This window comes from Coniosporium apollinis, assembly GCF_000281105.1.
Source record: "Coniosporium apollinis CBS 100218 chromosome Unknown supercont1.83, whole genome shotgun sequence".
In the NCBI taxonomy this organism is placed as follows: Eukaryota; Fungi; Ascomycota; class Dothideomycetes; genus Coniosporium; species Coniosporium apollinis.
The window spans coordinates 13,675-40,702 of record NW_006913345.1 but is presented as its reverse complement, the minus strand read 5'-3'; the positions used below and the strand labels follow the sequence as shown (position 1 = coordinate 40,702).

Below are 27,028 nucleotides of genomic sequence, written 5' to 3'. Positions count from 1 at the left end.
AGCATGCATTGTATGTGCTCAGCATATCATAGCACCCCCCGCAAAGTTTCTTCGTAATCATACGCTGCACTACAATCTGCGCTTAAACTCGCGCTGACACTGGAGGCAACAAATAGTGATGGACCTTGGGAAGACTGTCAAGGACGCCGTAAAGAAGCAAGGAATGCTGGCATGGCAATACAACACCATCGGGGTGTCAGACGCCATCACAATGGGCGGCGAAGGTAGCTATACCCCGATTGGGTGTGTAGATCACGGGGTTGATCAAGCTTGCGTGCAGGCATGCGCTTCTCCCTTCAAACCCGCGAGATCATCGCCGACAGCGTCGAGACAGTAACCTGCGCCCAGTTTCACGACGCCTGCATCGCGATACCCGGCTGTGACAAGAACATGCCTGGAGTTGTAATGGCCATGGCTCGGCATAACAGACCCTCTCTGATGATCTATGGCGGCACCATACAGCCAGGGTATTCCAATCTCCTCCGCAAAACCGTCAACATAAGCACATGTTACGAAGCGCATGGGGCGTACTTGTACAAGACCCTCGAAGCTGCGCATGACAAGAACATTAGCGCGGACGACATCATGGACGACTTAGAGCGGAATTCCTGTCCCGGCGCCGGCGCCTGCGGCGGCATGTTCACTGCGAACACGATGTCGACCGCGATCGAGGCCATGGGGCTCACGCTACCAGGCTCATCCAGCACGCCCGCAACCTCCCCCGCGAAAATGCGCGAATGCGTCAAAGCCGCCGACGCGATCCGCATCTGCATGGAGAAGAACATAAAGCCGCGCGACCTCCTCACAAAGGCCTCATTCGAAAACGCAATGGTGATGATGATGGCGCTCGGCGGCTCCACAAACGGCGTGCTGCACTACCTCGCCATGGCCGCGACGGCCGGCGTCTCGCTCACCCTCGACGATATCCAGCGTGTGTCCAACAAGATCCCCTTCATCGCTGACCTCGCGCCGTCCGGCCGCTACCTGATGGCCGATCTCCACGACATCGGCGGCGTGCCCAGCGTCATGAAACTGCTTGTGGCCGCCGGCCTGCTGGACGGCAGCATCCCAACCGTCACAGGCAAGACCCTCGCCGAGAACGTTGAATCTTTCCCCTCGCTCCCACAGGGCCAGGAAATCATCCGCTCCCTCGACAACCCGATCCGCGGCAAAGGCCACATCGAGATTCTACGTGGTAATCTCGCGCCGGGCGGCGCGGTGGCCAAGATCACAGGCAAAGAGGGCCTGCGCTTCACCGGCAAGGCCCGCGTCTTCGACAAGGAGCACCAGCTCGACCGCGCGCTGAACAAGGGTGAGATCCCGCGCGGCGAGAACTTGGTCCTCGTTGTGCGGTATGAGGGTCCCAAAGGCGGCCCGGGAATGCCGGAGCAGCTAAAGGCCTCCGCGGCGCTCATGGGGGCTAAACTCACGAATGTGGCGCTGATTACGGATGGACGATACTCGGGGGCGAGTCATGGGTTTATTGTCGGACATATTGTGCCGGAGGCTGCGGTGGGCGGGCCCATTGCGGTGGTTAGAGATGGAGATGTCATCACGATTGATGCGGAGACGAATAGTTTGAGTATGGATGTGAGCGAGGAAGAGGTGAAGAGGAGGTTAGAGGAGTGGGTCCCGCCGAAGCCAGTTGTTACGAGGGGTGTGTTGGCGAAGTATGCGCGGTTGGTGGGGGATGCAAGTCATGGTGCGCTGACGGACCTATTCTGAGATCGGAAGGTGATTGCGCGGAGGCATTGTAGACAGTCTGAACGTAGAATTCGATATGGAAGTTTCAGAACGGCGAGGAACAGGACAGACGTCCATCCATAGTTCAAGATGTCCCAGCATGGTGTTCTCACGCCGGATTCTGTTGCTTACTGTGGCGTTTTGCCTAAGTAGCAACCAAAGGTCATTGCAAACCGTCACCCGGTACACAGCGTTCATCGTCTATGGTGACAGCACTAATGTCGCAATCCAGAATGTCCTCGTAATAAAGACAAACCAGGACGAAATTTTCCTACATGATCTGAGTGTTTCAGATCCCCGCTTCACCCTGCAGGCACTAAACTTCTCATCTGCATTAAGCCTTCTCATCTCTAAGTCTAGCGCCTTCCAATCATTACTTCTACTCGGCACCCTCCCGCCTGTGGTCTTCCTGCAAGAGCTATAGTTTCTGCTCTCGCTTAGATGCCTTTGGGCTTGCTGTAGTCCCACCTTCCCATCCCAGTTTCTTAAAGGTTGGAGAGTCGTCATCGTGCTTTTCTCGGTCACACAGGTTTGCGGCGGACACATGCGGCGATGGAGATGTGGAAAACCATTCAAAGTCGTCATCTTCAAGAATGTAGTCCGTTGGCCGAAGGGCTGCTATAGCCGAAGTTTTCCTCGTCCCTGTAGACATCGAGTGGTGCGAACAGCGGTTTCTGTTTCGCCTTTGGGAGTGGAACAAAGTGCATCTGCGTAGTGCATACGGTCCAGATCAGGCTACGTGCTTCGTTATCGGCAAGTACTCCGTAATAGGTGATGAGTTACCAGGCTTAACTGCTAAAGGATACGAGCAGTGACGTAAGTTAAGTGGAGTGTTGTTCAGGCTTCAGTGCCTTGCTCTTCTAAATGACTAAATTGCCTTCCCACCAGGTCTTGATCAGGTTATCCTGCTCGATAAATTCCAAGCGCCGAGTGAACTTTATCACCCAATTCTCGGTGTTTCTAAATTGAACGAGAAGATAGATCTCTGCTTTGTCGTTGAAGGTGTTGTTAAGAGCTTCGATGGACACCGTATGCTTACCATAGGTGGCCTTGACGAAGAGGACCCCCGAGGCTCTGAAAGTAACAGGACATTACGAATTTACGCGGCACCTTCCGAACGCCTTCACCATAACCCTTGGTGTATATCCTAGACCTCACTGTTCCGTCCTTCTACAAACCCTTTAGACAGCCCATCGCTCCACAACCTCTGCCAACGTCTCCTCTGATCCAACATTCCCAGGGAATACGACATACGGTACGCCGACATGCCTGCTGGTCGGCTCATCGCATCTCCACAGCGGCACCCCGGGCGCCGCCTGGCCCAGGATCATGGCACGCTTGATCCTCAGCCCCTTGGTCGCCGCATCCGAGGACGTGATGCCGCCCTTTGCGATGATATACCTCGGTCTGACCTCGATGCCCTGAACAATCTTGACAAGCGCGGCAGCGACACTGCTTCCGATGCTGAGACTCGAGAGCGCATCAGCGCCGGTGATGAGTTTACGGGACGTCATGACAAGGACGTCTTCGCCTCCCGACAGAAGTTGCGTAGCTTGCTGAATCGCCGAGCTGACGGCCTGGTCCGCTGAATCTTGCGAAGAGATCAGCTGCTCGACGTCCAGCTCTATTGTGCGCAGCTTATTGCCTCTACGCTCGCGGAGAGTCTTGAGCTGCGCAGTCGTCTTGGGGACGTAGGACCCAGCGACGATGAGACCGCCATTCGGATTCTCCTCGGGCTTGACCCCGAGGTCCTGCATCGTGAGAGGTGGAATGCCGCTGATGCCAAGGCGGGCAGATACGAGGGCAGCGCCTGAGCGGTAGAGGTAGCGCTTGCCTGCTTTCTCGGCTGTGATGATGTCAGGGACGATTAGAAAGTAGGAGCAGGAGAAACAACTTACCGGCTAGCAGTCCTGCTGCGAAGACGTACATGTCTGACTCGGCAGCGGCATTGACGATGATGACTTTGCCCTTTGGCGCCTCGAGCAGCTTCTTGGTCACCTCGTCGGGGCCGCCAGCCCGGATGTCTGTAAGTGTGACGGACAGGAAGTCGTGCTCAGTAAATCTGTGCCCGGCCTTTTCCAGGATGTAGTCCCTGAGATTTGAGCTCTTGTACCCAAAAGTTGCATCCTTGGCAAATGGAGTCTCACTGGCAGGTACTAGCTCGTCCCCTTCTTTTACATAATGCACGTCGTCGATGGTGTACCTGCCGCCCTGGAAAAAGAAAGGGGCGATGATCCAGCCATCAAACCTCCCGAGCGCCTCCTCAGCGGCCTCCGGCTCCTCCGGAATGTGTCCACGGAGCGTCGAGTCACCGCGAAGCACGATTTCGAAAGGCTTACTGGCAGCCTCAGCCGCCTTGGCGACGTTCTTGCAGATTTCCAAAATCAACGCTTTAGCTTCCTTGGGTGGAAGAGCACGCGAATTTGTGAGAATGAAGAAACCGGATTTCGTGGCTTCGAACTCGGCACGGAGAGTATCAGGATCCCACACAGTCAGAACGGCAATGTCATGGCAGGTTTGTGTTCCAGTCGGATCGTCATCAAGGACTACCAAGACTGGTGTGCTATCGCTTTCGACATGGTTTCTGATGGCGCTTATCACGTCCCCAGAGTACGGCGGTGGTAGTGACTCAATGGTCTCCTTGGCCGGCAGGGCCGGGTAATTTCGGGGTTGGAAAGCCATTTGCTCTTTAGTCTCTTTGGGGCCAGCACTCTTTGACACAGACACGCCCGTCATAAGCTCCCAGAATCTGACGACTCCCGAGTCCGCCTCTTTTGTCAAGCCATGGGAGTGGCAAGCAAGGTAAAGTTGATGTGCCGCTGCGGACATGGTCGCGGGGTAGAGAAGCCGCTTAGCCTCATCGAGAACGATTCCCTACAAACGACGGTAAGTAACACGAAGCCCAGGAAGCCCATCCAGGACATACCATATCTTTGACAAAGATCGCTAGTGCAGAATGTGGTGTCCAGTCTGCATCCAGCATTGCAGGTACACGGTTCTCGAGCATCCAGCTCCAACCTGCGGCATTCTTTACAATCTCGAACACATTCCGTGTATCGAGACCAAGTCTAGCACTGAAAGCCATCGCTTCGGCGGCTGCGGCGATGTGTATGCCTGCTAGAAGCTGATTAATGAGCTTAACGGACGAGGCGGCGCCTATGCCGCCCTGCACGTAGCAGAGATTCTTCGGTAGGCCGCTCATAGCTGTCAAGACAGATTTCACATGCTCCAAAGCATTGTCGGCGCCTGAGCAAATGATCTGTGACGTCGATGGTCAGAGTATGGCCGGACGGGCTAGAAGTGTTGAAACTTACTGTCAAGTCGCCTTTCGCAGCTCTGACGACCCCTCCACTCACAGGCGCATCGACCAAGCTGATGTTTTTGCCCATCGCAGTTAGGCGATCACCAAGACTTCTCACGAAGGAAGGAGGTACCGTAGAACTGAGGATGATGATGGAATCTGCTGGCAGCGCCTCCGCCGCGTCTCCAGCTCCAAACAACACGTCGTCAGCCTGGGCTGCATTTTGAACCATCAGTAACAAGACTTGTGCATTCTGAGCGGCTTCCGATGGTGATTTCGCTGCAGAAGCCTTGCCACCGCCGCTGATGAACTTTTGTACCGAAGGCTCGTACACGTCGTAGCCATGTACCGTAAATCCTGCTCTGAGCAGAGAAGCAGCCATTCCCTGGCCCATCGCTCCCATTCCGACGAAGCCGATCTTGGCGATCTCCGTAGGCGTAACGCTTGGTGTGAGATGCGCCCCATCTGAGACGGGGCGAGCTTGCTCATGTACGAGCGAGGGAGTTGTGGGGATGTATGTACGAACAACTCCAGCATCATGTTCAAGTCCCAGTCCTTGAGAGGACCCGGAAATGTACAGTTGTTCTGCCGCTGAAGCCAGTGGCAGAGGGAAGCCATGCAATCGGCCGGTAGACGTCACGATACCCATATCCTTTACAAAGATATTGAGTGCTGAGAGCGGATTCCAGTCGTTGTCGAGCATATGAGGAACGCGGTTCTCGAAGGCCCAGCTGTTGCCGGCGGCGTTCGTGATAATGTCGTATACTTGGCGAGTGTTGAGCCCGGCTTTTGCAGCTAGGCCCATGGCTTCTGCGGCCGCAGCAATGTGGACACCAACTAGTAGCTGGTTGATCATCTTTACATTGCTAGCTGCTCCAATACCACCGGGGATGACGTAAAGCTTCTCGGAAATGTCGGAGAGGATAGCATTCCCTTTGTCTAGAGCTTCTGGGCTACCGGCCACCATGATGGTCAACGTGCCTAACGCAGCACGTGCAGTGCCTCCTGAAACTGGGCAGTCGAGCAGCGATATGTCCGTTCGGCCACGTTGGCGCAACTTCTCTTGAATCTCTTGGATTGCTGCTGGTGGTACAGTAGAGCATAATACTACCACAGCGCCTGTCGGGAGAGCTACAACCGTACATTAGCCAATCGTATAACCATGCCTGAGAAGTTGTGCTTACCATCAACTGCGCCATCTGTGCCGAAAAGTACAGACTGTGCTTGATCTGAGTTCGCCGTCATGCAGATGAAGACATTGGAGCCCCTTGCAGCACCTTTGGGCGAGCACGATGTTGCGCCCCCAATGGCCTGAAATTTCTCCAACGTCGGCTGATATACGTCAAAACCTGTGACTTGATAGCCCTCTCTCAGCAGATGGCTAGCCATCCCGAAACCCATCGATCCCAGTCCGGCAAAGCCGACTTTCCCTCTCAAAACCTTCCCCTCCGCCATAGTGAAATCTGCAAAAACAAGCGAAGAAAAAGGTAGAAGGTATTACGATTCGGTGCAATCGAGGTGACGGCGGACCGATGCTTGTATATGGAAGTCGCGTTTTGTATGATCAGGGAAGGTTTGGTATGTCTTCAATGTAGCTTGTGTATACCGCTCGAAAGGTTTTCCGGGAATTTGGACTGCTCCAGGCGCGGCATCCCTTCTTTTGTAGCATCATGCCGTCAGGAAGAGCCAGACGCTCAAGGGTCCACATGTTACTTCTTCGGCAGGCCCCAAGGCGAGCAAGTTTCGGCGATCTCAAACCAAAACACTATCGGGCGGAAGTCCGAAATGCCAAGGGCTATCTCGGAAATCTGTGGCCGGATTTCAGCAGGGGAAAAGCGGCGATGGACACTCGGGATAGACCTTGTGCCAAGCCCATGATGTTTGCCACCGCGGGGTTGATGGTGCGGACAGAAAACCGAGAGCTGGCCCACGCGGCCCTCTCGCCGCCTTCTCCACATCTTCAACACGCTGAACACGACATGAACGCGTCTCATCACAGCCACGGGGATGAGCACGGGATGAAGAGGAACTTCTCTGAAATGAGTGAAGGGCGGGCGGAACCAGCTCCGCTGCTTCGCAGGATTACCACGAACGGCAACTCGACCAGCCCTGCGGCAGATGTACCTAAGATATCGAGGAAAATTCGCGCTTGTATGTTCCTCCTAAGGCAGACTCTACTAGATGATCATTGAGGTGCTATGAGCCACAGCAGTGGTCGCAAAAGTTCAGGATGTCAGAAGCATCCAACAAGTTCCATGCCTGAAATGACCTCTAGAGCGCAATACACAGGTCTTAATCATGCGGACTGCTCCGGGTTCATGGCACCTACCGTGCTTCACAGCCCTCTCGTCAATATGACCACTCGAGCGTACCGTCAATAAAGCCATTGCATTACAGAGCTGACACGGGTACCCTGTCACAGGCAAGGCTTGTCAGAGCCGCAAAGTGAAATGCGACATCACAGACGGCAATCAATGTTCCAGGTGCCGTAGGCTCGGTCTGTCCTGTATTGTGAACAAGAACCTTCAAACGTTGCTTGAAGATGAAAGCGAGTTAGTCTACAAACGGTTTTCTTCAATTCGCAACCTCAAATTTCGTTGGGATCATCAACATTCCACTCATTAGACCGCTGTGTGCCAGGTGGCTGGTTGTCGTATATCCGATCGTGCAATGCGAAGATCACAGTAGAATCAAGGGTCATCTGCTGATTCGTCACTACAGATGGAAGGTAGCAGTGGAGCAGCAGCTCCATCAGCTTCAGGCCGCTGTCTCTGAGATTCTTCGTAACTCAAGCCTTCCCGGTTTCGAGCAGTATGGATTGAAAACACCTATTCTACCCCTGAACGAACTTCAGCCATCTTTGGACGAGGTGCTTTCCAAGTCCTCGAATATTTCAAGGGATACCGACGTCCGGGTTCAATTCGCGTCACCGACAAGCGCGGGCCATGCGTCCCCCAAACGACTATCGATGCCTGGCATGGCAATGACCAGGGAGAATTCTCAAGAACCGGACCGCGAGGAACCAGAAGACACTACGCTAGTGTCTGCCCCGATGGCTAGCCTCTTCGAGGTTACGAAACTCCGAAACCTGCGCAGTTATTCGGATAATAAACGTCATGATCGATCACCTGGCACCACCCTTCAGAATGATTTCATCTCGCGGGGCCTAGTCGGCCAAGCTCAGGCCGAAGAGCTGTTCCGGATATTCAGCGGCCCTCTAAATCAGTACCTCTGGGGTGGGATAGCCTTAATACATGATAGCTTGGATGCCGTACGCAAGTCATCCTCTTTGCTTTTGGCAGCCATACTCACGGTCACGGCGCTACACGTTCCGGGCAACGAGCGGGTGTTCGACATCGCTTACAGCGAGTTCTTGGCACATGTCTCCGGATCCATGTTCGACCGCTACCATTCCTTGGACGATGTGCGGGCGTTGGCAATCGGAGCTTTTTGGCTAAGTGATGTCAGCTGGAAGCTTTCCGGTCACGCCGTTCGCATCGCAACGGAACTGCAGCTGCATCTGAGCTTTGCCAAAGCAATCGAGGGTCATCAGGATCACGTCGAAAAGGGGCGATTATGGGCCTTCCTATACGTATGCGATCATCACTTCTCAATCGCCTACGGAAGGTATGTTATCGCTGTGTTTAAGAATTATTGAGACCTTCATTCGCAAGATACAAGTTGCGCCTTAAGCACATGCAAATCCTCATCGTTACGCACTCTCAGCGCTTGTCGCGAAGAGATCACCCCTGAACTGCTCCATAATCTTATTCTATGGACGAAGATACAGAGCAACAACCATCTTTCTTGCGGTCGTGCTGGTCTTTCTGTATTTATGCGATTACCTCTAGCGCTATATATTGCGAGCTCGAAATGTCATGCGGAATGTACAAACTGACAGATACCAGGCCTCCAGTTATCCACGAGGACTTAGCCATTACGAATCATGAAGCATTCCTACAACTACCTGGTATCACGAATGCGGATTTCCGACTACACTCACAGGTCTCCATGTTCGTCATCCTGAGCCGCATATACGAAACATTTGGTCCGGACAGCACTAAGCCGCTGAACGCCGAGGGTCTCAAGCTGTTACACCTCTTCAACAGCCAACTTGACGAATGGAAGATGAAGTGGGAGTCTCGGTTAGCTCCTAATCCTCACATCAACGCATATCCCGGCAAAGGGGTGCTCCTCCACCATCAGTTCGGCAAGTTGCAGCTGAATTCACTAGCATTGAGGGGCATGGCGCCTTCCACCCTGTGCGATACATCGCCAGAGTCTTCTGAACGTCGCTTGTTCGCAAATCGTGCAGTTCAGAACGCAGTCTCAGCATTGGATATTGTCCTTGAAGAACCGGATATCCGCCGAGCGCTCGTCGGTGTCCCCATATATCTGCTTACCACTGTCACATTCGCAACGGTCTTCCTGCTGAAAGTACGTCTGAATTGGCATTCGGCATGTCTGGACGTCGACTCTTCGCTCATACTGAGCCTTGTCGAACGCATCGTCGAGCTTCTGAGGGATGCCAGGGCAAGTGACCGCCACTTGGCACGGCACATATCCAAAGGTCTACGGAATCTTGTGGACAGGTTTAAGGAGCAAGACCGACAGGCGTCAAGGACTGCATCTAGTGTCTCGCAACAGCACATTAGTATCCCGGCCGCGCCTACAACCGCCGCCGAGGACTTCCAGACCATGGACAATCAGATAGCCTGGCCGCAAGGGCAAATGGATTTTGGAACGATGTGGGGCGATTTCGACAGTTGGGGCATGGACGAGAATTATCTGCCTCTAGGCATGTTCAACACGCTCGCCAGTCAGATACCTGGGTAGATGGTCCCACCGGTCCGGTTATCGGTTCGACTCATGCGTCATTGAAGTCACTGTAGATTTCTAGCCACAACATGTCGCCTCGTTTAGGGCATTCATCAAGCTACGGGATACTCTAAAACGCGTACCGAAGCATGCATCAGGCTTATCGAAATGCTTAGAAGTCCGCCACATGCGTCACAGGCCGCAATCGTTGTGTAGGCCTGTAGCAGCTTTATGTTCCCGATCTACTCCGCAGCCATCACCTTCTCGGGATAGCCACCGTGTCAACGGATTAGTCCCTCAGAGCGGCCATCTCGCGATCCTGCTTGGCATGGCCTGGGCTGGCATATCTGCTTCAGGGCGGAGAGAAACGCGCCTGACAGTAGGCCTCGGAGGAAAGCCGTTGAGCCTCGAAGACCTAAAGCCTTCGGAGTTCTTCCCTTGAAGCCAACTTGAGGATCAACTTGCTGCGATAAGTCCCGCTGATGCCAAGAGATTTCCTGACTACGGAGATCCGCCGTCACCTTGCGGCGGAGTAGCCTTACGCTGGCGACAGATCTTCGCCAGCAGGGGACATCAACATTATGGTAAGGACAAACTAGTCTGAGCTACTTTCTTGGCCGTAGGGCTATCAGTCACCTCAAATAATCAATTTCATTTATTTGTTGCGGAACGCTCACCACCGCGAGAGAGAAATGCTCAAGTCTCCAGACATGCCTTGAAGACCCATAGTCGCTCAAGATGTCGGCGTCAAACCCGAGTATTGGTCTTGTACGGATGCGGAAGACGACCTCGACTGTATTGACTCCAATAATAGTCCCACTCGATGTGCAACTCTCCCTGCGGCATTCCGAGGTTTAGTGTTGTGCTCCATGTCGTCTTGATCAAGCGGTGTGCTCTCCGGTCAGCCTCCAGCGGCGTGCTTTCCGAACAGCCTCCAGACGGTTCATACAGCAGTCCCCGCGGAAGGCATGGCTTCATGACTCATGATAGGAACGAAAGTTCCCGCGCTTGAGACTTCAAAAAGTCAATCGCCGAGACGCCACAGAACATCCCATCTTATCAACCCGTCCCAGAACACTTATCAGCACGATCAGGCATTAATCCACCAACCAGCAGCTTATTCCGAAGTTTCGCCGACAGTGTAGCCGCTGAGCGGCACGAACACCGCGTCGCGCCTTTCGACCCGGACAATACCAGCCTTCGATTGGCTGTTCAATTGTGGACAAGCATCCACCGCCTTGTGGTCTTGCTGCCGGCGTTTGAAGCTTGAGCCAGCGCACAGAGTCAGCAATATGGGGCCCCACGCTCAGACTTGGCTCAACTGTTCCTCAGTGTCTGACCCGTTACTTCGGGATCACACCCCAGGTTCGAAGATACTAAAGTCCTCAATCCCCAGACCTCTCAACCTTATCCAATACTGATTACATCTCGTCTTCTCTCACATATACCTAGCGAGAAGGAAGAATCATTCACCATGGTGGCCAAGAACCAACTCGATATAATAGAGGGCAAGGGCCCAGCGGGTGTCACTGTACAAGATGCAGAGCTTGCTGAGGCATTGAGGAGCTATGTGCCCGGCTCAGATGCAGAGAAAAAGCTCGTGCGGAAGATTGACTGGGCATTGATGCCGATCCTGTGGATCATGTACATCCTCAACTATGTTGACAGGACGAACATCGTAAGCACGAAACAAGGTTATTCGAATTGAGCCGACGCTGACAGATATACAGGGCAACGCAAAGATCGCTGGCATGGACACTGACCTCAACCTCAACGACACCCGCTACGCCTGGGTGCTCTCCATCTTCTTCTTCGGCTACCTCATCATGGAGGTCCCTTCGAATATGATCCTCAGCCGCTCACGCCCATCCCTCTACCTGCCCGGTATCATGTTCGTCTGGGGCGTCTTGAGCGCTTTGATGGCAATAGCGAACGGCTATAATGCACTGCTCGCTTTCCGTTTTGTCCTCGGTTGCATCGAATCCGGCTTCTTTCCCGGCGTGCTCTTTCTCCTGTCCACCTGGTACAAGAGCACCGAGCTCGGCAAGCGCTTCGCCATCTTCTACACCGCGGCCGTCATCTCCGGTGCGTTTGGAGGCGTCCTAGCCGGCGCCATCACCTCGCATCTCGACGGCGCCCACGGCATCGCGGGGTGGCGCTGGCTCTTCATCGTAGAGGGCGTGGCGACCGTCGGCGTGGCCGTAATTGCGACCTTCATTCTCCTCGACTTCCCTGCGACATCGAAACGCCTCACTCTCGAAGAACGTCAGCTCGCCGTTGTGCGTATCCTCAAGGACGGCATCGACTCCGGCAGCGCCGACAAGACGCTTCGCCTCTCTCACTGGGACGCCTTCGTCGCCGCAATCTCGGATCCCCGCACCTACGTCTTCCTTGTGCTCTTCGTGCTCGATGTCGGCGCAGGCACAATCTCCTACTTCATCCCGACCATCACGAAGACCCTTGGCTATTCCAGCGTTACCGCGCAGTACATGACGGTCCCCATCTACGCCGTCGCGGCTGTGTTCCTCAACATCCTCGCCTACTCCGCGGACCGCAACAACGAGCGGCGTTGGCACATCAGCGGCGCGCTGGCCGTCGGGTTCGGTGCCGCTGTTGTCTGTGCCGTTACCCAAAACCCCATCGCGAGATATGTCATGGTTTGCTTCGTTGCAGCCGGTATATGGTCGGCCCTACCCCTCATCTTAACGTGGACGTCGACGACGATTAGTCTACCGGCAGAGAAGAGAGCCATTGTTCTCGCGCTGGTGAACGCGTTTGGAAATTTCTCCAGCGTATATGGTTCCAGGATTTGGCCTACCTCAACTGCACCGGCCTACACCATGGGCTTTGCGGTCACGGCTGGGTTCCTGGGGCTTGGGATGTTGCTTGCGGTCGCGCTGCCCTGGTATGTGCAGCATGTGCCAAGGACGGGGACGAAGGCGGAGAGGGAGCTGGAAGAGCGGAAGAGGGTTAAGCGGGAGAGCGCGGAGGATGAGTTGAGTGTATAGCGAGCGTCTCTTTTGGAAGTTTAAAGCAGCAGGCCCTGTGTAAGGGGCTTGTATATTTAGAAGAAATCTACTTTCCGTTATAGAGCATGGCACGAAAGTCTTGATTGTGTAGTTGTGTCAGTGCTACTGCGTACTGAGAGTAAGGTGCGCCGTATGCTGGTCCTTATTCCCGGCTTGTCGTGCCGGACGTCGGAGCGTTGGTCTTGCTGGCTATGGAATGCTGGAAAGTGATAGATGTTCTACGCAATGGACCGGTGTTGGACTTCGCGATTGATGGATTCATCCAGCTCCGCCCTGGCTTCCGTCGCATCGATATATCTTCGTCGGCGTCGCGTGGTCCAAGGGTGTCGATTCGATTAGCCATCAAAGCTTGATTCACTTTCCCAACCTGGACTTCGTCCTTCAAATTGTACAGGATCCTCGTGCAGCCGGTGGTTAGCGCACTCCTTTGGCGGGAAATTGACGATACGGGCACGAGATCTGGTTGGCCCGGTCGATACGTCTCGGCCGTGTATAATCAACAAGAGAGCAATGAAATGCTCCGTTAAGCCCAGAACGCTACCTGCGGACTACCCACCGGCTGCACGAGGATTGCGTGAAGCGTGTTCAAGGCCTTGATGTTCTGCTTCAGTATTTCGTTGGACAGGTTCGCTCGGATTATGCGCTTCATTGGCTTCGGCCAATGCCTACCTTGCATTGTGATAGGTAGCGAAGTTTTTCGGACTGGTAAACTTAACTAGAAGCGAATCTCACTGCGCCTTCTCTTTCCTGTATGGACGTGTGAGGACGCAGGCTGTGTCATTTAGCGAAGCGAAAGGCAATACGGAGACGGCTTGGGCATGCCATCCTTGGCTCCGAATGTCGGCCTTCTCGAGATTGACTTTGGTTAGCCCTACTTCTTGTTCGGTAGGGCGATAACCTCACGGAAGTCCTGGGAGAACCTAAAATACGCGTGGTGCTGCGGTTCTGCCGGCTCATAGTTTTCTCAGCGTCGTCTTCAGAGTCGGAGTCTCCATCAGTGTCGGAACTAGAAACGCTGATGGCGTCAGAATCCTTTGGCTTGAAGTCCTTGAGGATGAGCCAGCCTTCGGTCTCGGGTGGTTGGGTGTCATCGAAATCGAGGCACCCCTTAAGGGGACTGGGCTTCGGTGCTGGACTGTTCGCGAGCTTCTGCTCGGATGACTTCCCCGTGTCGGGTTTGGCGTCAGACTTTCCAGATCACCCAGGTTTGCGACGGACACACGGCGAAGGAGCTGTGAGCAATCAGTCCAGGTCGTCATTCTCAAGAATTGAATCCGGTGGGTTCAGGTCGAAGAGATGGTGGAGATGAGAAGCATGCTATGATGAATCGCAATGATACTCCTGATTCTCCAGCCTTTGAAGCGGGGAGCCGGGATGAGAGGGAAGGATCGGAGCGAGGCTTGGAGATATCTCAGAGAGTAAGAATTACGAGTCGCCTAGAGAGGATATGGGCAGGAAGTTGTTGAGGTGAATCGTCGAGTGAAGGGCGCCGGACAGGGAGATGGGCAAATTGATGCAGACTCTTGATGCGAAGACTTCTGATGCAGAGAATTTTGATGCAGAGGAGTCTGATGCAGAGCAGTTTGGTGGGACGGAGCGCCTTCAAACTGAGAAGGTACGAAGGGGATGTCGTTGCTACGGTAGACTGCTTGAATGAGGTCCCACTAGTGGGAGTTGTGATAGTGTTACAGTTTGAGGCCTCAGAAGACAAAGGTAGTCTACTTAAAATGTGCCTTAGATAGCAGGAATCAGAAAAAGCCACCACGAATCCCGCTGTGTGTCCAATGGCTGCCGTAAATCGTGTGGTCATATGTCGTGAAATCATTCGAGTCGTGCATCCGGACGGTTATTGTTGCCAATTTCCTCTCTGTGGGATGTCGCAAGCCACATAACCCATCAAGGCTCCTTCGGGTATCCAACACTCTGACCGCTTGTAATCTCCGCTCGCCTGCCCAGAACAGCAACGAGCTCACCCAATCTTCGGCCCCTCAAGCATCCACCTCCTCCCAATACTCCTCCTCAGCTCCTCCCGCCTCTTCTCCGCCTTCTTCTCCTTCATCATATCCTTCAGGCCGCCCAGACCAACATACCGCAGCCTCCGATCCGTGCCTGGAAGCCTCCACTCCCTCTTCCGCCCCTCCCTGCTCATGTTCTTATATCCCCCCTCCCCTCGACCCGCGCTCCCAGCAGGACCACTCACGGCCTTTGGACTCCGCCTTCCCGCACTCTCACCCGCATGCAAGGCCGTCAGACTCCCCGTCCTCAGTGATCCCGTGCTCGACCTCTTGACCACCCGACCCACCGGCTCGCCCCGGCCACCAATCCCAAAGTCACGTGCCCGCCCGCCTCCGGAGACACCAAGCGGCAAACTAACATAATGCCTCCTCCCATTCGTCGGCCCGCGCTCGATGCCCAGACTATTCCCGATCAAGAAACCGCCGCTCCCTTTGAAGCCGTCCGTTAGACGCCTGCCGACACGCTTCAGGCGGGGGACATCTCCCTCCTCAGCGACCGAGGGGATTGAGGAGGTGTCGCCGCCCTCGGGGAGTCTGTCCCCGCCACTACCGCCGTTGGCACCGTCATGGTGTGGGTCAGGCCGGCCCTCATCAAAAAAGTCCTCCTCGCTGTCGTCGCTGAAATCGTCCCAGAAGCCGCGCGGGCGCCAGAACGGATGCAGTTTATTCCCCCTCGGATCCTGGCCCTCGTCCCCCACCGACGGAACTCGGCGCACCGCTTTACCATTCCGGGATCCCGAAGCGGTGACAGCGCTCCACCGGTTCGACAGCGATCCGTTTCGGCTGAGTAGAGGTGCAATGAAAGTATCGCTGTACCGTCGTGCGCGCTGTAGGACGCTCAGGCGCCTCGCGACCGGGGGGCCAGACACTGTTCTATTCGGTGAGCGCGAGCGGTCACGGGACGACGGCAGAGGGGCAGCGAGTTGGCGGTCCAGCTCATCAGCCGGCGTAGGCGGGATGATTTTGAATGCAGGCGGCGGAGGCGGCTTGCGCGGGTTCTTGAGCGGGCTGTCGACGGCGAAAATCTCGGTGCTGCGGTCTGGTGGCGTCGAGGGCTCGATTGTGAGGAGAGGCCCGTCGAGGAGTTGTTGGCCGCTTGGTTCGGTGCGGCCGATTAGTTCGGTGGAGGGCTGGGAGGAGGGGTAGTGGGTGTTGTGGTGGCTGAGGGAGGTGGAGTTGGAGTTGGAGCCGGAGGCGGAGGGTTTCGCGACTTGCTGGACAACAAGCAAAGAGTGGTTGTTGTGCGGGAAGATGCTGACGGCTGTTGCTTCACTGACTTCCAGGTCGTGGAGGTCGGAGATCTGACTGAAGGGGGTGGAGGAGGTGTAGACATGGCGCGCCATGGCGTGTTCTTCGGTCCGGACAGTGCTGCGGTCGAGAGAGATACGCCGGAACGAGGGCGAGAGTTCGGCGCTTGGGCGGTGCAGCTCTTCTGTGGGGACACGGTCGAGGGATGTGACGCTTGGCCGGCCATGGTCGGAGGCCGTGTGGTCAAAACTTACGCGTGGCCGGTCATTTTCACGATGGTCAACAGAGGGACGCGGCTCTACAGGTACGGCTGCAGGTTTCGGCCTTGCTTCCTGGAGTGCTGGCTCTGGAAGCTCTACATGCGCAGGGTGATGCTGTGGTGCTATCGGTGATGCATTGTAGACAACGGAGCTCTCCTGTGTGTCAGGAGGAGGTGGGGATGGCTGGCGGACGTAATGCCGAAATTCCGATACAAGCGGAGCTGGGTCGACATGGGAACGGTAGGGTCCTGGCTCCGTAAAGTTTCGCCTTTCGCGACTGAGACTAGCTGGAGAAGATGGTGCAAGAGGACTTGTGGTAATGCGTTTCGGCGGTGAGTCGAAGAAGCGGCCGGGACCGTCTGAAGGTATAGCCGAGCGCGACTATAATACAAATATCAGCATACGTGGCTTTGCTTCAACGTGTTCTGCCGTGGGAAGACCTTGGAGGGATCTCATTGCAAGAGGCCTACCTGTATGCTTTGGCGATGATGCCGCAAAGGAACAGTCGGGAGCGACGACGTCTCGCTCGCAGCTATGTCCGAGCCAACACTGTCTCTGTTCCTTCTATCTGGTATTCTGGGTTTCTTGTGCACTAGTCGATGTAGAGGTACGTCATCTGAGTTTAAGGAATTCCGGTTGGAGCGGACTGTTGATGAGCGCTCGACTGGCGATTCTGCGTCTCTCCGCAAAGCTAGATTCTTCTTCGCGTGGCGTAAAGCTGGAAGCTGTTGCGGTGGAGAATCTATGACCACGGCTTCAACGACAGTCGATGTTGTTGAAACACTAGATAGCCGCTTGGAGTCCCTGTCGCGAAGGTGGAGGCTCAGCACCCGGTTGACTTCTGCCGGCCAGCCGATGTCATCGGCGAACTTTTCAAAAGACGCCGAGTGCAAGTCTCTCTCTTTTGCTTTATCTCGTACGCTCGGCGATGCTGGCATGGCTGCTTCAGGCGAGGTAGCTTCGTGATTTGACGCGTTGTGTTGTGGCGACGCTCTGAGTGGTCGCCTCCTTCGGACCGTCACATTCCTCATGAGATTTGTGTCCCACTCTCTGTCGGGTATGTGCTCCGAACCACTTGGTCGATATTGCCACGCCGTATCCAACTCTGAGTCTTTCTTCCCACTCTGAGGCGCTGAGCGACCGCGTTCAGTCGGCGTCGCATCACCGTCGCTCTGGTCGAACCCCAGCCCAAGTCCCAGAGTACGCAGTCTCAGGGACCTTGTGGCGTTCAAGTATGTGTTCACTGGCGAATCGTCCGATGCCATCTGCCGCCGGCTGCTCTCTCCGTCTGAGGAATACTGGTCCTCTTTTGCTGTTCTAAAAGATTCTGCGCGGGACGAGGATGGGTAGTCGTTGAAGGGCGGTCGCTCCGGAGGAGCAAGAGACTCGCCGGTTCGAGGAGGGCTTGGATCTGGCGTTGGAGGGCTCCATTGGTTTACGGGTGTGCTGATTGAAGGGCTTTTGTTCGGGTTTGATGGTGTTGCGTTGTCCGTCGGTGCTGACATCGCAAAGTCTACATGGGCGCTGGCTTCAAGCGAATTCGTCGGTGGTGTTGGCGGTAAGCCAGGGTCCGTTCCATTCATCAGTGCTGGCGATGCGAGAGGCGTTTGATCGGTTGCGCTATGCTGCGTCGACGTTTCATCGCCGTCGAAGGAGTTGTACCTCACAGGTGCGCCGGCCGGGAACACCATGTGCGCATCATGCCTGTTGCGAGGCAATAGCTTGTGGGCTTTGAGGGAAGGCGGCGCCTGGAAATATCGGTCCAGCTTCGAGTATGGATCTTCGAAATACGCGCCGGGCATCTTGGACGAAGCTGGCGCCATCCGCAGAGCCAGACGGTCGTGGCGACGCCGGACTAGAGTGGCAGCAGGAAGATCTGGCCGCCTATCGAGTCCACTGCTCCAAAAGACCACAACGGACCCAGCTTCTCACGTCCTAGCTCTGTTCGGGATATTGTCGCAGGGCCGACCTCCGCATTGCGCTCCGGTGCCTTGTCGAGCGCGGCGCCAGCTCTTGTGCTCTCCTGTTTTCTTCTCCTCGCTGATGCTTTGCGCAGCCTCGGCCTCGATACCGCTTGATGGACTGGAACAGGTTCTGCACCAGGCCGATGGACGGCGGCGGGAGAGGGCTGGGGGACGGCAGGCTATTGGCTAGGGCTGCGATGGTCGCGACGAACAGACGATGCTTCAGAGGGTGGTAGACTGTCTTCAATTCGCGACTCGCTGGCCGAGTAGATGTGTTTCAAGGCGAAACGTTCAGTTTTTTTCCGGTTCCGGTGTGTTGGAGGCGGAGGCAGAGGCGGAGACCAGTAAGAAGCGCAACAGAGCGAATCGCGATTAAGGTGCTGACCAAGAGGCAGGGAAGCCGCCGAAAGGGATCTCGGTTGGGTGATAGCAGAGGTACAAGGCGCACCTGACTTTGGCAGGTCAGTGTTGAGATGCCAGCGATGCCAGCGATGCAGGCGATGCAGGCGATTCAGAGAGGACAATGGAAAGGGGAGTATGTACAAAGCGCAGCTGTGGTGTACTGTACAGTATCAGTACGGAGCACGACGGGGGGGGGGGGGTTAATCCAAAGCGCCTTGGAGCACGGCGGCGCCCGGGAACGGGGACTGGAGACCCAAGGGACCCCAGCCCTGCGCCAAACTGCTCGGGGCAGCCTGGAGTATCCCGGCAGCGAATCCCAGCTGCCGCTCGTCATGGAATCGCGCCCTAATGCAACCACTTTACTGCGCCTGGCCAGTTAGGTGAGACCTCCGCTTCTCTGTCTCAACCATTTCCTCGGTCGCCGGCAGCTATTTCTCTCGACTTCACTCTATTTCATCAACGTCTTTCTGTCCTGTGAGTGCACAGCATGAGTGTGGGTTTCTAGGGACATTCATGTAGGTATCGGTGTATTCTCGTCAATGTCTCTTGCTCCACCGTCTTCAACTCCGTCTTCAACTCCGTCTTCAACTCCGTCTTCAACTTCGCCTTCCAGTCTCCCATGCAGCGTTTGTCTCCTTCCTGTTCGTCGCGTCGAGGACCTCGGGAAAGAACCAATCACGCCAAGGTTGTCTGCATGAGCCCTTCCAACCCGCAGCATCTCGCCATCACGTGCTTGTAGCTCCCCTCCACCAGCGAATGGCATGTTGTTCGCCGCGTGTCGACGCATTGAAGGCAAGCGCCGGAATGCCGATGTAAAAAGGAGCACGATGGTACAAAATCACATGGCCGGCTGACCTCTTGGTGTGCTTGTATCTAGGCAACCTTCAAAATGGCCTCTCAGCTCTAGTCATCACCAAACTTCGAAGGAGCAGCCTTTTGAGGGATTTACTGCAACATATTCCTTGGTCTCCGCCTTCGTAAAGGCACATCTATCACACCCAAAACGTCTTCTTGCATCCAATCAATAGTCCAAGGTGTTTGCCCGCAAGCGCCAGGAAACTTCTCCGGACAGAACGAGCAGCGCGAATACCTTTCTCGTGAAAACCAATAGACTAGAGCTGCCCCGGCTTATCAGAATGCTACGATTAGTGTGATCAAATCTGGGCGGAGTTTGGAGTGGCTTGTTTATGCAGTGGAAGGAGATGCGTCAGTCAAACCGTCCTGGTGATTGACTTCTCGACGAATAGTTGGGTTCAGAAGTCGAAATGGAAAGCGGGTTCCGCGGCAGTTGCAGCGAGTATCGGAAGAGAAGAGTTTGCAATTCATCACGATCCCAGAAGCGGAACGACCAAACTGGCAGGACTGGCAGGGACTGAGATTGGGCGTAACTTATTGACGAAACATACATGTCCACATGCGGAGTGTTACATGGAGCCTGTTCCCCGCGCACGTCACTTTTGCCAAGGCCTAATCACACCTTTGAGTTGCGAGTTACTTCTACATCAACTGATCTAAGCGGTAACAGTGCCCATACTACCTAAGTTGATACAGCCGAATTCTATCTACTAGCGAACCAAACCTGTTTGCACGGCAGTGTACTCAGACACTCCAACCGACGTCTTCAACCACTACCATGCGCCTCATCAAGTCCCAGATAGAAAGGCGCGACGGCTCAGGCTTTGCAACCCTCCTTCCCGAAGAGCCTGAAGATATGGTAGAACCTCTTGTATCCCGCACAGCTACGTCATGCTCATACAGCGCAGTGGCACGCCTACAACCTCATCCGCCCCGCCGACCTCCTCCGCGCCTCCGCAATCCGGCGCGTAACGACTGAATCCGCAACCGGCTCTACCTCTTCCACACGCGTTCACACCACCCTCACCCTACGCGTCACATCCGTCGACTTCGACGCCGGCGCCTCGGAGCTGCACGTCAGCGGCAAAGTGGCCGAGGAGAACAAGTATGTGAAGCTGGGGGGCTTCCACACGCTGGATCTTGAGCTGAACCGGAATTTCACGCTCGAGAAGGCTGAGGGGTGGGACTCTGTGGCGCTTGATATCGTGCGTGAGGCGACGGACCAGCGGAAGAAAGCTGAGGTGTGGGCAGTGGTCATGGGGACGGGAATCGGGAACATTTGTCTGGTTACTGAGAATCAGACGATCTTGAGGCAGAGGGTCGAGAGCATGATGCCGAAGAAGCGGTATGATGGGAGTGGGAAGCTTGAGGCTGTAAGCATTCCCACTTTCCCATCTCCAATTGCTGCTTGGATGGAGGTGTACGAGGCTAACACGCCTCTCCCCAACAGGCGCAAGACAAATTCTTCTCCACCCTCCTGACCACCCTCCTAACCCACCTCGACCTCACAATCCAACCCCCAAAGCCCCTCCTCCTCGCCTCCTCCGACTTCACCGCATCGGCATTCCAAGCCTACATCAAGAGAACCGCCATAAACACCGCGAACAAGCCGCTCCAATCCCTCCTCCCGGCCATCATAATAGCACACTCGTCCTCCGCACACGTGCACGCCCTCGCCGACGTCCTCAAATCCCCCGCCGTGCTCCAGAAACTCAGCAACACGAAATACGCGCGCGAGTCCTCGCTCATGGACAGGCTCGAAGAGCTGCTGCGGAAGGACGACGGGAGGGCATGGTACGGACCGCGGGAGGTGGAACGCGCGGTTGAGAAGGGGGCGGTGGGGCGCGGGGGCGGGGCACTGCTAATTTCGAATGCGCTGTTCCGGAGCCAGAAGATCGAGGAGAGGAGAAGGTGGGTCGGGCTTGTGGATCGCGTCAAGGAGGTTGAGGGCGGGGAGGTCAGGGTGTTGAGTTCTCTGCATGAGAGCGGGAAACGGTTGGAAAGTCTAGGGAATGTCGCGGCGATCCTGACGTTTCCGCTTGAGGATCTGGACGAGGAGGATGAGGGCGACGGGGATGGTGGGGTGGATGGGACGAGAGTCGAGGGCGAAGGGGAGGATGTGTCGGATATCGTATGATGGTCGGATCGCTCATTCCAGGTAGTAACACTGCTGTACGAGCTCGAGATTGGCCCAATTCCAGGTCCCGGTGACGCTCTAATCTACACATGATGCGTGCTCGGTACTAATGCAGAAAGCGCCGCAAGTAAAATATTCGCGTAGAACACAAGCCAGGCTGGCGTTTTGCTTGGATTACGAAATGCGCCGAGAACGCTACAGCAAGCCCTCAATCCCTCTTGCCCAACTTGGAGACTCGGGGTGAGACTCTTTTCGTATGGGCGACCCGAAGACTTCGCGAGAACGTACCGCTCGTAGCGAGAAAGCGATCCATGTCTTCATGACCTACGTCTCAATCCCAAGGGCAGTCATGTTCATATGCGTCTGAATCATAATCTATGCCGTAACCGTCGTCATTGCCCACTCGGACGTTGTTATGAACGTTAATCTTGTCTACGTCTACGATGCGTGTGATCTCTGGAGACAACTCGAAGTCGTCAAATACGATGTCTTGAAGTACCTGAGTCGACACGTAGAGATCTGGACAGCCATCCACTTGGGCCCTGACCATACTCTGGTCGCTCATTGTATGCTGTTGCTTTTTGAAGAGTGGAGGCGGCATCAGCTTCCGGTCCGTGTCAGCCTTTTTTTGGTTGATGTTGTTCGCTGATTCGAGAGCTACCGATGGACGATGGCGAACCGGCGAGGGATAGTGACCTTTGGAGTGGTGATGATTGTGTGATAGAGGGTCCGTTCTGCTGTGTTGATGTACAGGTTCAGGTAGGCTTAAATCTTCCAGGTCGTCCATAAAGAGGTCTAAGTCCTGCGTGCTGATCAGGCTCGCGTGATCCGCCAGCGTAGAGTTTGGCGGGGTCTCCTGATCTCTCGTGATGTCGCGGTCGATCTGTGTGTTGCTGTCTAGTACATCGTCCCAGTAGTCGAGGTCGGTGGGGTCAGAGTACTGTTGCATTGTGCAATGGGCGTTCCTGGCTGATGGAGTATGTGTATGAACTGGATGACTGGCTTGGTACGCAAAGTCGCGCACCTTTGTCACGTACTCGGCGGCTTGAGATATAGCGGGTGAGGATCTACTGCTGTCGGCATGCGGTGTGCCCTCCTCCGACGCGTCCAGAAGGGTAGCGTCATCAATACCGTCCTCTTCCCAAGGATCCGGGGAAGTTGAGGGCGACGTATCCGCCTCAACAGAGTCGTTCAGACTCTCCAGCGCTTCAGGACCATCCGATCTTAGTAGCAAATCGTCCATCTCTTCGTCGTCCCACGGCTCCGCCTTGATCTCCTCCTTCACCTTCTTGGCCACAGCCCCCTCCAACTCTCCCACGCCCTCAGGCTCTCTCTTCCTCTTCCCCTTGCACACAAAAGCCTCCATAACCCCCTTCATCTTCGCCTGCGTGTGACTGTACCCCGCCAACTGCGTCGCGAGCCCCACGCCCAACTGTCTCCTCGCCCGCCTCTCCCTCTCTTCCTTTTCCGCCCGCTTCCGCTCCGCCTCCTTCCTGCGCTGCTCAGACAGCTTAACGCGGCATGCACGACGTTCTAGTACCTCGAGGCGCTCGATACGCTTCGCTTCAGCCTCGGAGATAGTGGAATGGCCTTTCTTGAACGCGGCTTTGGCACGCCGGAGGGTTTGGGGAGGCGCGGGTACCATGGCGGTGCTCTGGCAGGGCTTGGTGGTTCGGAGGACGCGGATTCGGTCACGATTGCGCGCTTTACATGGGGTTTGGGTTTGACGTGCGTGGCTGAGGAATTGGGGATAAGGTAATCTTACTTGACGGAATGCGGTGGCGTTGTCGCGGTCGCGGCCATGTTCGCGTGCCGGGTTTCGCCAAATCAGGTGACCTTCCCTGCCGCATGGAAAGCGCAGCGGGCGAACTATCTTCCTATGTTCAGTATTGCCTACGGAGTATTCTACTCCACCTTTCTACGTGGACAAAACTTCATTGTACCCTAGTTTTCGTTCTATCTCTGGACGTGAGCAAGCGCTTGCTTTGACCTGCGCCGCCGGTGAGCTCGCCGGAGGAGCGCCTAAGCTAGCCTGAGGATGCCCTGGCAACGTAAGAGAGAACCTGTCATGGCTCTCCGCGGGCTTCCACGAGCACCCACCTACCCGTAGCTTCATGAGCAAGCATGGGTCGTCTGATATTGGCGACTGAGGAAGATGAACCTAACTACACCGCTCATGAGGGACGTTCAATTATCAGAGAGTTCTACTGCGAAGGAGGGGGGATGCCGCTTAGCTACACCCTGGTACCATGAAAAAACACCAACACGCGATTGAATATTCTATATTTGGAGCCTGTACTGATTGGAGTTGTATCTGAAGACCTAGACTACTTCCGCAAGTACAAGGGAACTTTACTGAGAAGCCTCATGCTCGCACGCCGTCAAGTGGCCGCTTCATCAGTAGATAACCCCCTCTTCGCCTCCTCCGTAATTCTACAAGTTTAGCCGCGTGTTGACCTGGCTGTCCATTCACTCTATAGCCTGTCAGATTTCGGATGCGGTATCCGCTTGACGCCTAGAAGCGAGTACACATCTGCTCCCTCAGCGGAACTGGGCCTCTTCTGACAAGACTTTTCTAACGCAGGTTCCAAACAAAGAGGTAAAGCTTGTTTCTACTACAGAGGTAGGATCCTAGTGACGGGGGCACGGCGGGGTAGGTTTTCGGCGAAGGACACGTGAGCATATCATTAAATTAGCACGCCTCAGCAAGGGCTCCTTGTAAGAACTTAACCTGATCTCGGAATGCTACACTGTAAGTTCGAGTCTCAAGCTGCATTAGAGGTCTTGTCAAACGAGGTCCATTTCGACTGAGGGAGCAGCTACTATTTTGGGGCAGGTCAACACACCACATCTAGCGAATCAGGTTTGACTTCAAACGTGGATTAGTCTTTTATGCCTGCTGAGGTTGCCTGTTTAGTGTTCTTGTCAAGCGAGTCCCAGGCGTCAAGCGAGCGTGCAATCGAGACGAGCAGGCTTGTAACATGCATTAGTTGGGTAGCTGGATGAATCCAAGAGACGCATGCCAGCACCCTGATGCGGGGAAGGAGGTGTATATAAGTCCTCGATTCTTTCTCTATGGGCTTCAATCAAGCAAGCACAATTCCTCCGCGGATCTAGAGTAGTTGCGTGAAATCAAACTCTGACGGTATCTGCCTCTTTAAGCTCTCGATCCTACTTGTACGATACTAATGTTTACAGGATTACCTCTCCGCCTTAGACTCGCTGCTCAACGGTTCGGCGGCGCGCCTCACGACATCATTCTATTCCAATCACTTCCCAATTCGAACACCACATATCGAGTTCATCCACGGTCATATTCAAGCGCCAAAATGAAGATCTCAGCAATGCTGCTAGCCGCTGCCGCAGCAAGCTTTGCGAACGCCTCATGCATGGGTAGGCCAGGGGAATACAGCACCACTTGGACTGGTGGTGGATGCAAAGTATGGCCGAGTTCGGGCTCAAATTCTTGCTTTAGTGCGTGTGTTGCTCAGGCGGGTGCTCACAAATGCTGTGCCCGTGTTATTGAATCTCATGAAAAGTCCGGATGTTTGTTTTTCACGAGTATTTGTAGATGCACCTGCCAACGGTCACCCTAAGTTCGGCTACATTTCGACTTCATGTATCCATCTCCTTTGTCTGTTTGACGTTTGTCGTTTACCAATCATTTGATGGCAATGTCCATGGACACCAATTCTGCTCCTGCTGATGTTCAACTGAAGCTTTGACAACATGCGAGCTAGGGTACGAGGTGTCTGACCGCAGGGTGCAGTCACGGCGATTCTAAGTAGACGCTGGAGTTGAGCAGCCGGGTTAACACGTGAACACGTGACCATGGTTTTACATGTTGTCCCGAAGTCGCCATAGAACCGTTCATTCGACGGCCGACGTTGCGAAAGCATCTTTACCAGAACAATCTCCCAAAGAATCCCGAGGTAGTATTTGGGGTATCCGAAGCTAGAAACAGAGACACCCTGAAGATATGGATTCACCATATAGACCAAGAACATATACCCAGACGCTGTGTTGCGATAAGAACCAAACTTTGAGGCCGAAAATCACTTGCGGCGATCATCCCTCCACTCGGCTCCATTGCCCACGCCTTCCACGGCGTTACTTGGCCCCTTTGCCCGGCTTTGCTCATCATCACTCTCCTCATCCTCAAACAATCCCGGATCCGCCAGCCTTTCCTCCTCAGCCACCCCATCCAACCTCGACCCATTCCTCTTCGCACTCGGCACCAGATCCTCATCCGCACTCACCGAGATCCCCCTCGGCCCCCATCTCCCGCCCGTCCTGGCTCTCGGTCTCTCATTCGCCGTCGCAGCCTCATACGCCGCATCCCCCTCCTCACCCCCCGCACCACCTCTCCCCACAAACCTCTTGACCAGCCAGCCCTGCTCCAGATCCCCACTATCAACCAGCGCGCCATGCCTCAGCTTAACCCGCTGCCTGCTCCAATACACCCACGCAAAGTCGACGTAGAAGGCCGTCTGCAAGACACCGAACACCATGCTGGTCGGGTCGAAGTGGTGCTCTGGCCCGAGCCACCGCACGAACCAGTTCAGGATGTAGAAGGCGCGGTAGGCGCCTAGAGTCGCGAGGTAGAAACTGTCGATTACAGTTGGCACGGTGGTTTGGCGCAGGAGGAGGAGCTGGGGGAGGATGGCGAACGATTCGAGGATTATGCTGAAGGTCCAGAGGATCTAGGAACTCGTGAGCGGGGGGGCGATTGGGGGCTTTGAGGGCAGGGGAGAGTTACCTCTTCCCAAGCTGGTCTGTTTGGCGCAAATCTGATGAAAATAAGGTAGACGACTGGCGCGCCGATAACGCTGCCGATGGTAGACCAAACACCCAATTTCCACGCCTTCTCTCGCTCCCTAGTCCGCGCATAGACGCGCGTCATCAGGAAGACAATATAGCATCCCGTGAGCGTGTAAAACAGCTTTCCGAAGAAGTTCCACGTGTGGTGCCACTCGCTGAACGCAGGCACCCAGAAGATGTCAATGTAGCGCGCGCAGAAGACAGCGATGTAGAGGACTTGTGTGATGAGGGAGACGCCTTCGGCGCTGCGGTTCGAATGTATGGCCCATATTAGGACGACGATGGAAATGGCATGGGACAGGTCGCCGAGGATGCGGAAGATGTTGAAGTTGAAGGCCATGGCTGGCGTGAGGCTAGGTAATCCTCTTGCTGAGAGAGCGCGGCCTGTGAACCGGGGTGCGTGTGGAACTAGCTCTAACAAGCCGGGTTAGTGGG

General features: G+C 55.1%; 8 protein-coding genes across 8 annotated transcripts; 4 read left to right on the top strand and 4 right to left on the bottom strand.

The window, feature by feature from the left end:
• Positions 1 to 118: 118 nt before the first annotated feature.
• W97_09129 (dihydroxy-acid dehydratase) lies at positions 119 to 1,725 on the top strand (the record flags this gene model as incomplete). Its single annotated transcript, XM_007786993.1, has 2 exons — positions 119 to 224; positions 281 to 1,725. 2 exons carry the CDS (start codon positions 119 to 121, stop codon positions 1,723 to 1,725), a joined length of 1,551 nt encoding a protein of 516 aa, XP_007785183.1.
• Positions 1,726 to 2,924: 1,199 nt separating this feature from the next.
• W97_09128 (uncharacterized protein) lies at positions 2,925 to 6,499 on the bottom strand (the record flags this gene model as incomplete). Its single annotated transcript, XM_007786992.1, has 5 exons — positions 2,925 to 3,589; positions 3,642 to 4,617; positions 4,670 to 5,002; positions 5,058 to 6,175; positions 6,229 to 6,499. The coding sequence occupies 5 exons, from the start codon at positions 6,497 to 6,499 to the stop codon at positions 2,925 to 2,927; spliced, it is 3,363 nt and encodes a 1,120-aa protein (XP_007785182.1).
• Positions 6,500 to 8,012: 1,513 nt separating this feature from the next.
• Positions 8,013 to 9,880, top strand: W97_09127 (uncharacterized protein; the record flags this gene model as incomplete). The annotated part of the gene is made up of 2 exons (XM_007786991.1): positions 8,013 to 8,671; positions 8,953 to 9,880. The coding sequence occupies 2 exons, from the start codon at positions 8,013 to 8,015 to the stop codon at positions 9,878 to 9,880; spliced, it is 1,587 nt and encodes a 528-aa protein (XP_007785181.1).
• A 1,456-nt stretch (positions 9,881 to 11,336) lies between these two features.
• W97_09126 (uncharacterized protein) lies at positions 11,337 to 12,870 on the top strand (the record flags this gene model as incomplete). The annotated part of the gene is made up of 2 exons (XM_007786990.1): positions 11,337 to 11,540; positions 11,593 to 12,870. 2 exons carry the CDS (start codon positions 11,337 to 11,339, stop codon positions 12,868 to 12,870), a joined length of 1,482 nt encoding a protein of 493 aa, XP_007785180.1.
• Positions 12,871 to 14,860: 1,990 nt separating this feature from the next.
• On the bottom strand, positions 14,861 to 18,216 carry W97_09125 (uncharacterized protein; the record flags this gene model as incomplete). Its single annotated transcript, XM_007786989.1, has 2 exons — positions 14,861 to 16,795; positions 16,885 to 18,216. 2 exons carry the CDS (start codon positions 18,214 to 18,216, stop codon positions 14,861 to 14,863), a joined length of 3,267 nt encoding a protein of 1,088 aa, XP_007785179.1.
• A 2,197-nt stretch (positions 18,217 to 20,413) lies between these two features.
• Positions 20,414 to 21,772, top strand: W97_09124 (translation factor pelota; the record flags this gene model as incomplete). The annotated part of the gene is made up of 3 exons (XM_007786988.1): positions 20,414 to 20,494; positions 20,544 to 21,008; positions 21,086 to 21,772. 3 exons carry the CDS (start codon positions 20,414 to 20,416, stop codon positions 21,770 to 21,772), a joined length of 1,233 nt encoding a protein of 410 aa, XP_007785178.1.
• A 331-nt stretch (positions 21,773 to 22,103) lies between these two features.
• Positions 22,104 to 23,417, bottom strand: W97_09123 (uncharacterized protein; the record flags this gene model as incomplete). Its single annotated transcript, XM_007786987.1, has 1 exon — positions 22,104 to 23,417. The coding sequence occupies one exon, from the start codon at positions 23,415 to 23,417 to the stop codon at positions 22,104 to 22,106; it is 1,314 nt and encodes a 437-aa protein (XP_007785177.1).
• A 2,410-nt stretch (positions 23,418 to 25,827) lies between these two features.
• Positions 25,828 to 26,933, bottom strand: W97_09122 (uncharacterized protein; the record flags this gene model as incomplete). Its single annotated transcript, XM_007786986.1, has 2 exons — positions 25,828 to 26,475; positions 26,532 to 26,933. 2 exons carry the CDS (start codon positions 26,931 to 26,933, stop codon positions 25,828 to 25,830), a joined length of 1,050 nt encoding a protein of 349 aa, XP_007785176.1.
• Between the last annotated feature and the right edge of the window lie 95 nt (positions 26,934 to 27,028).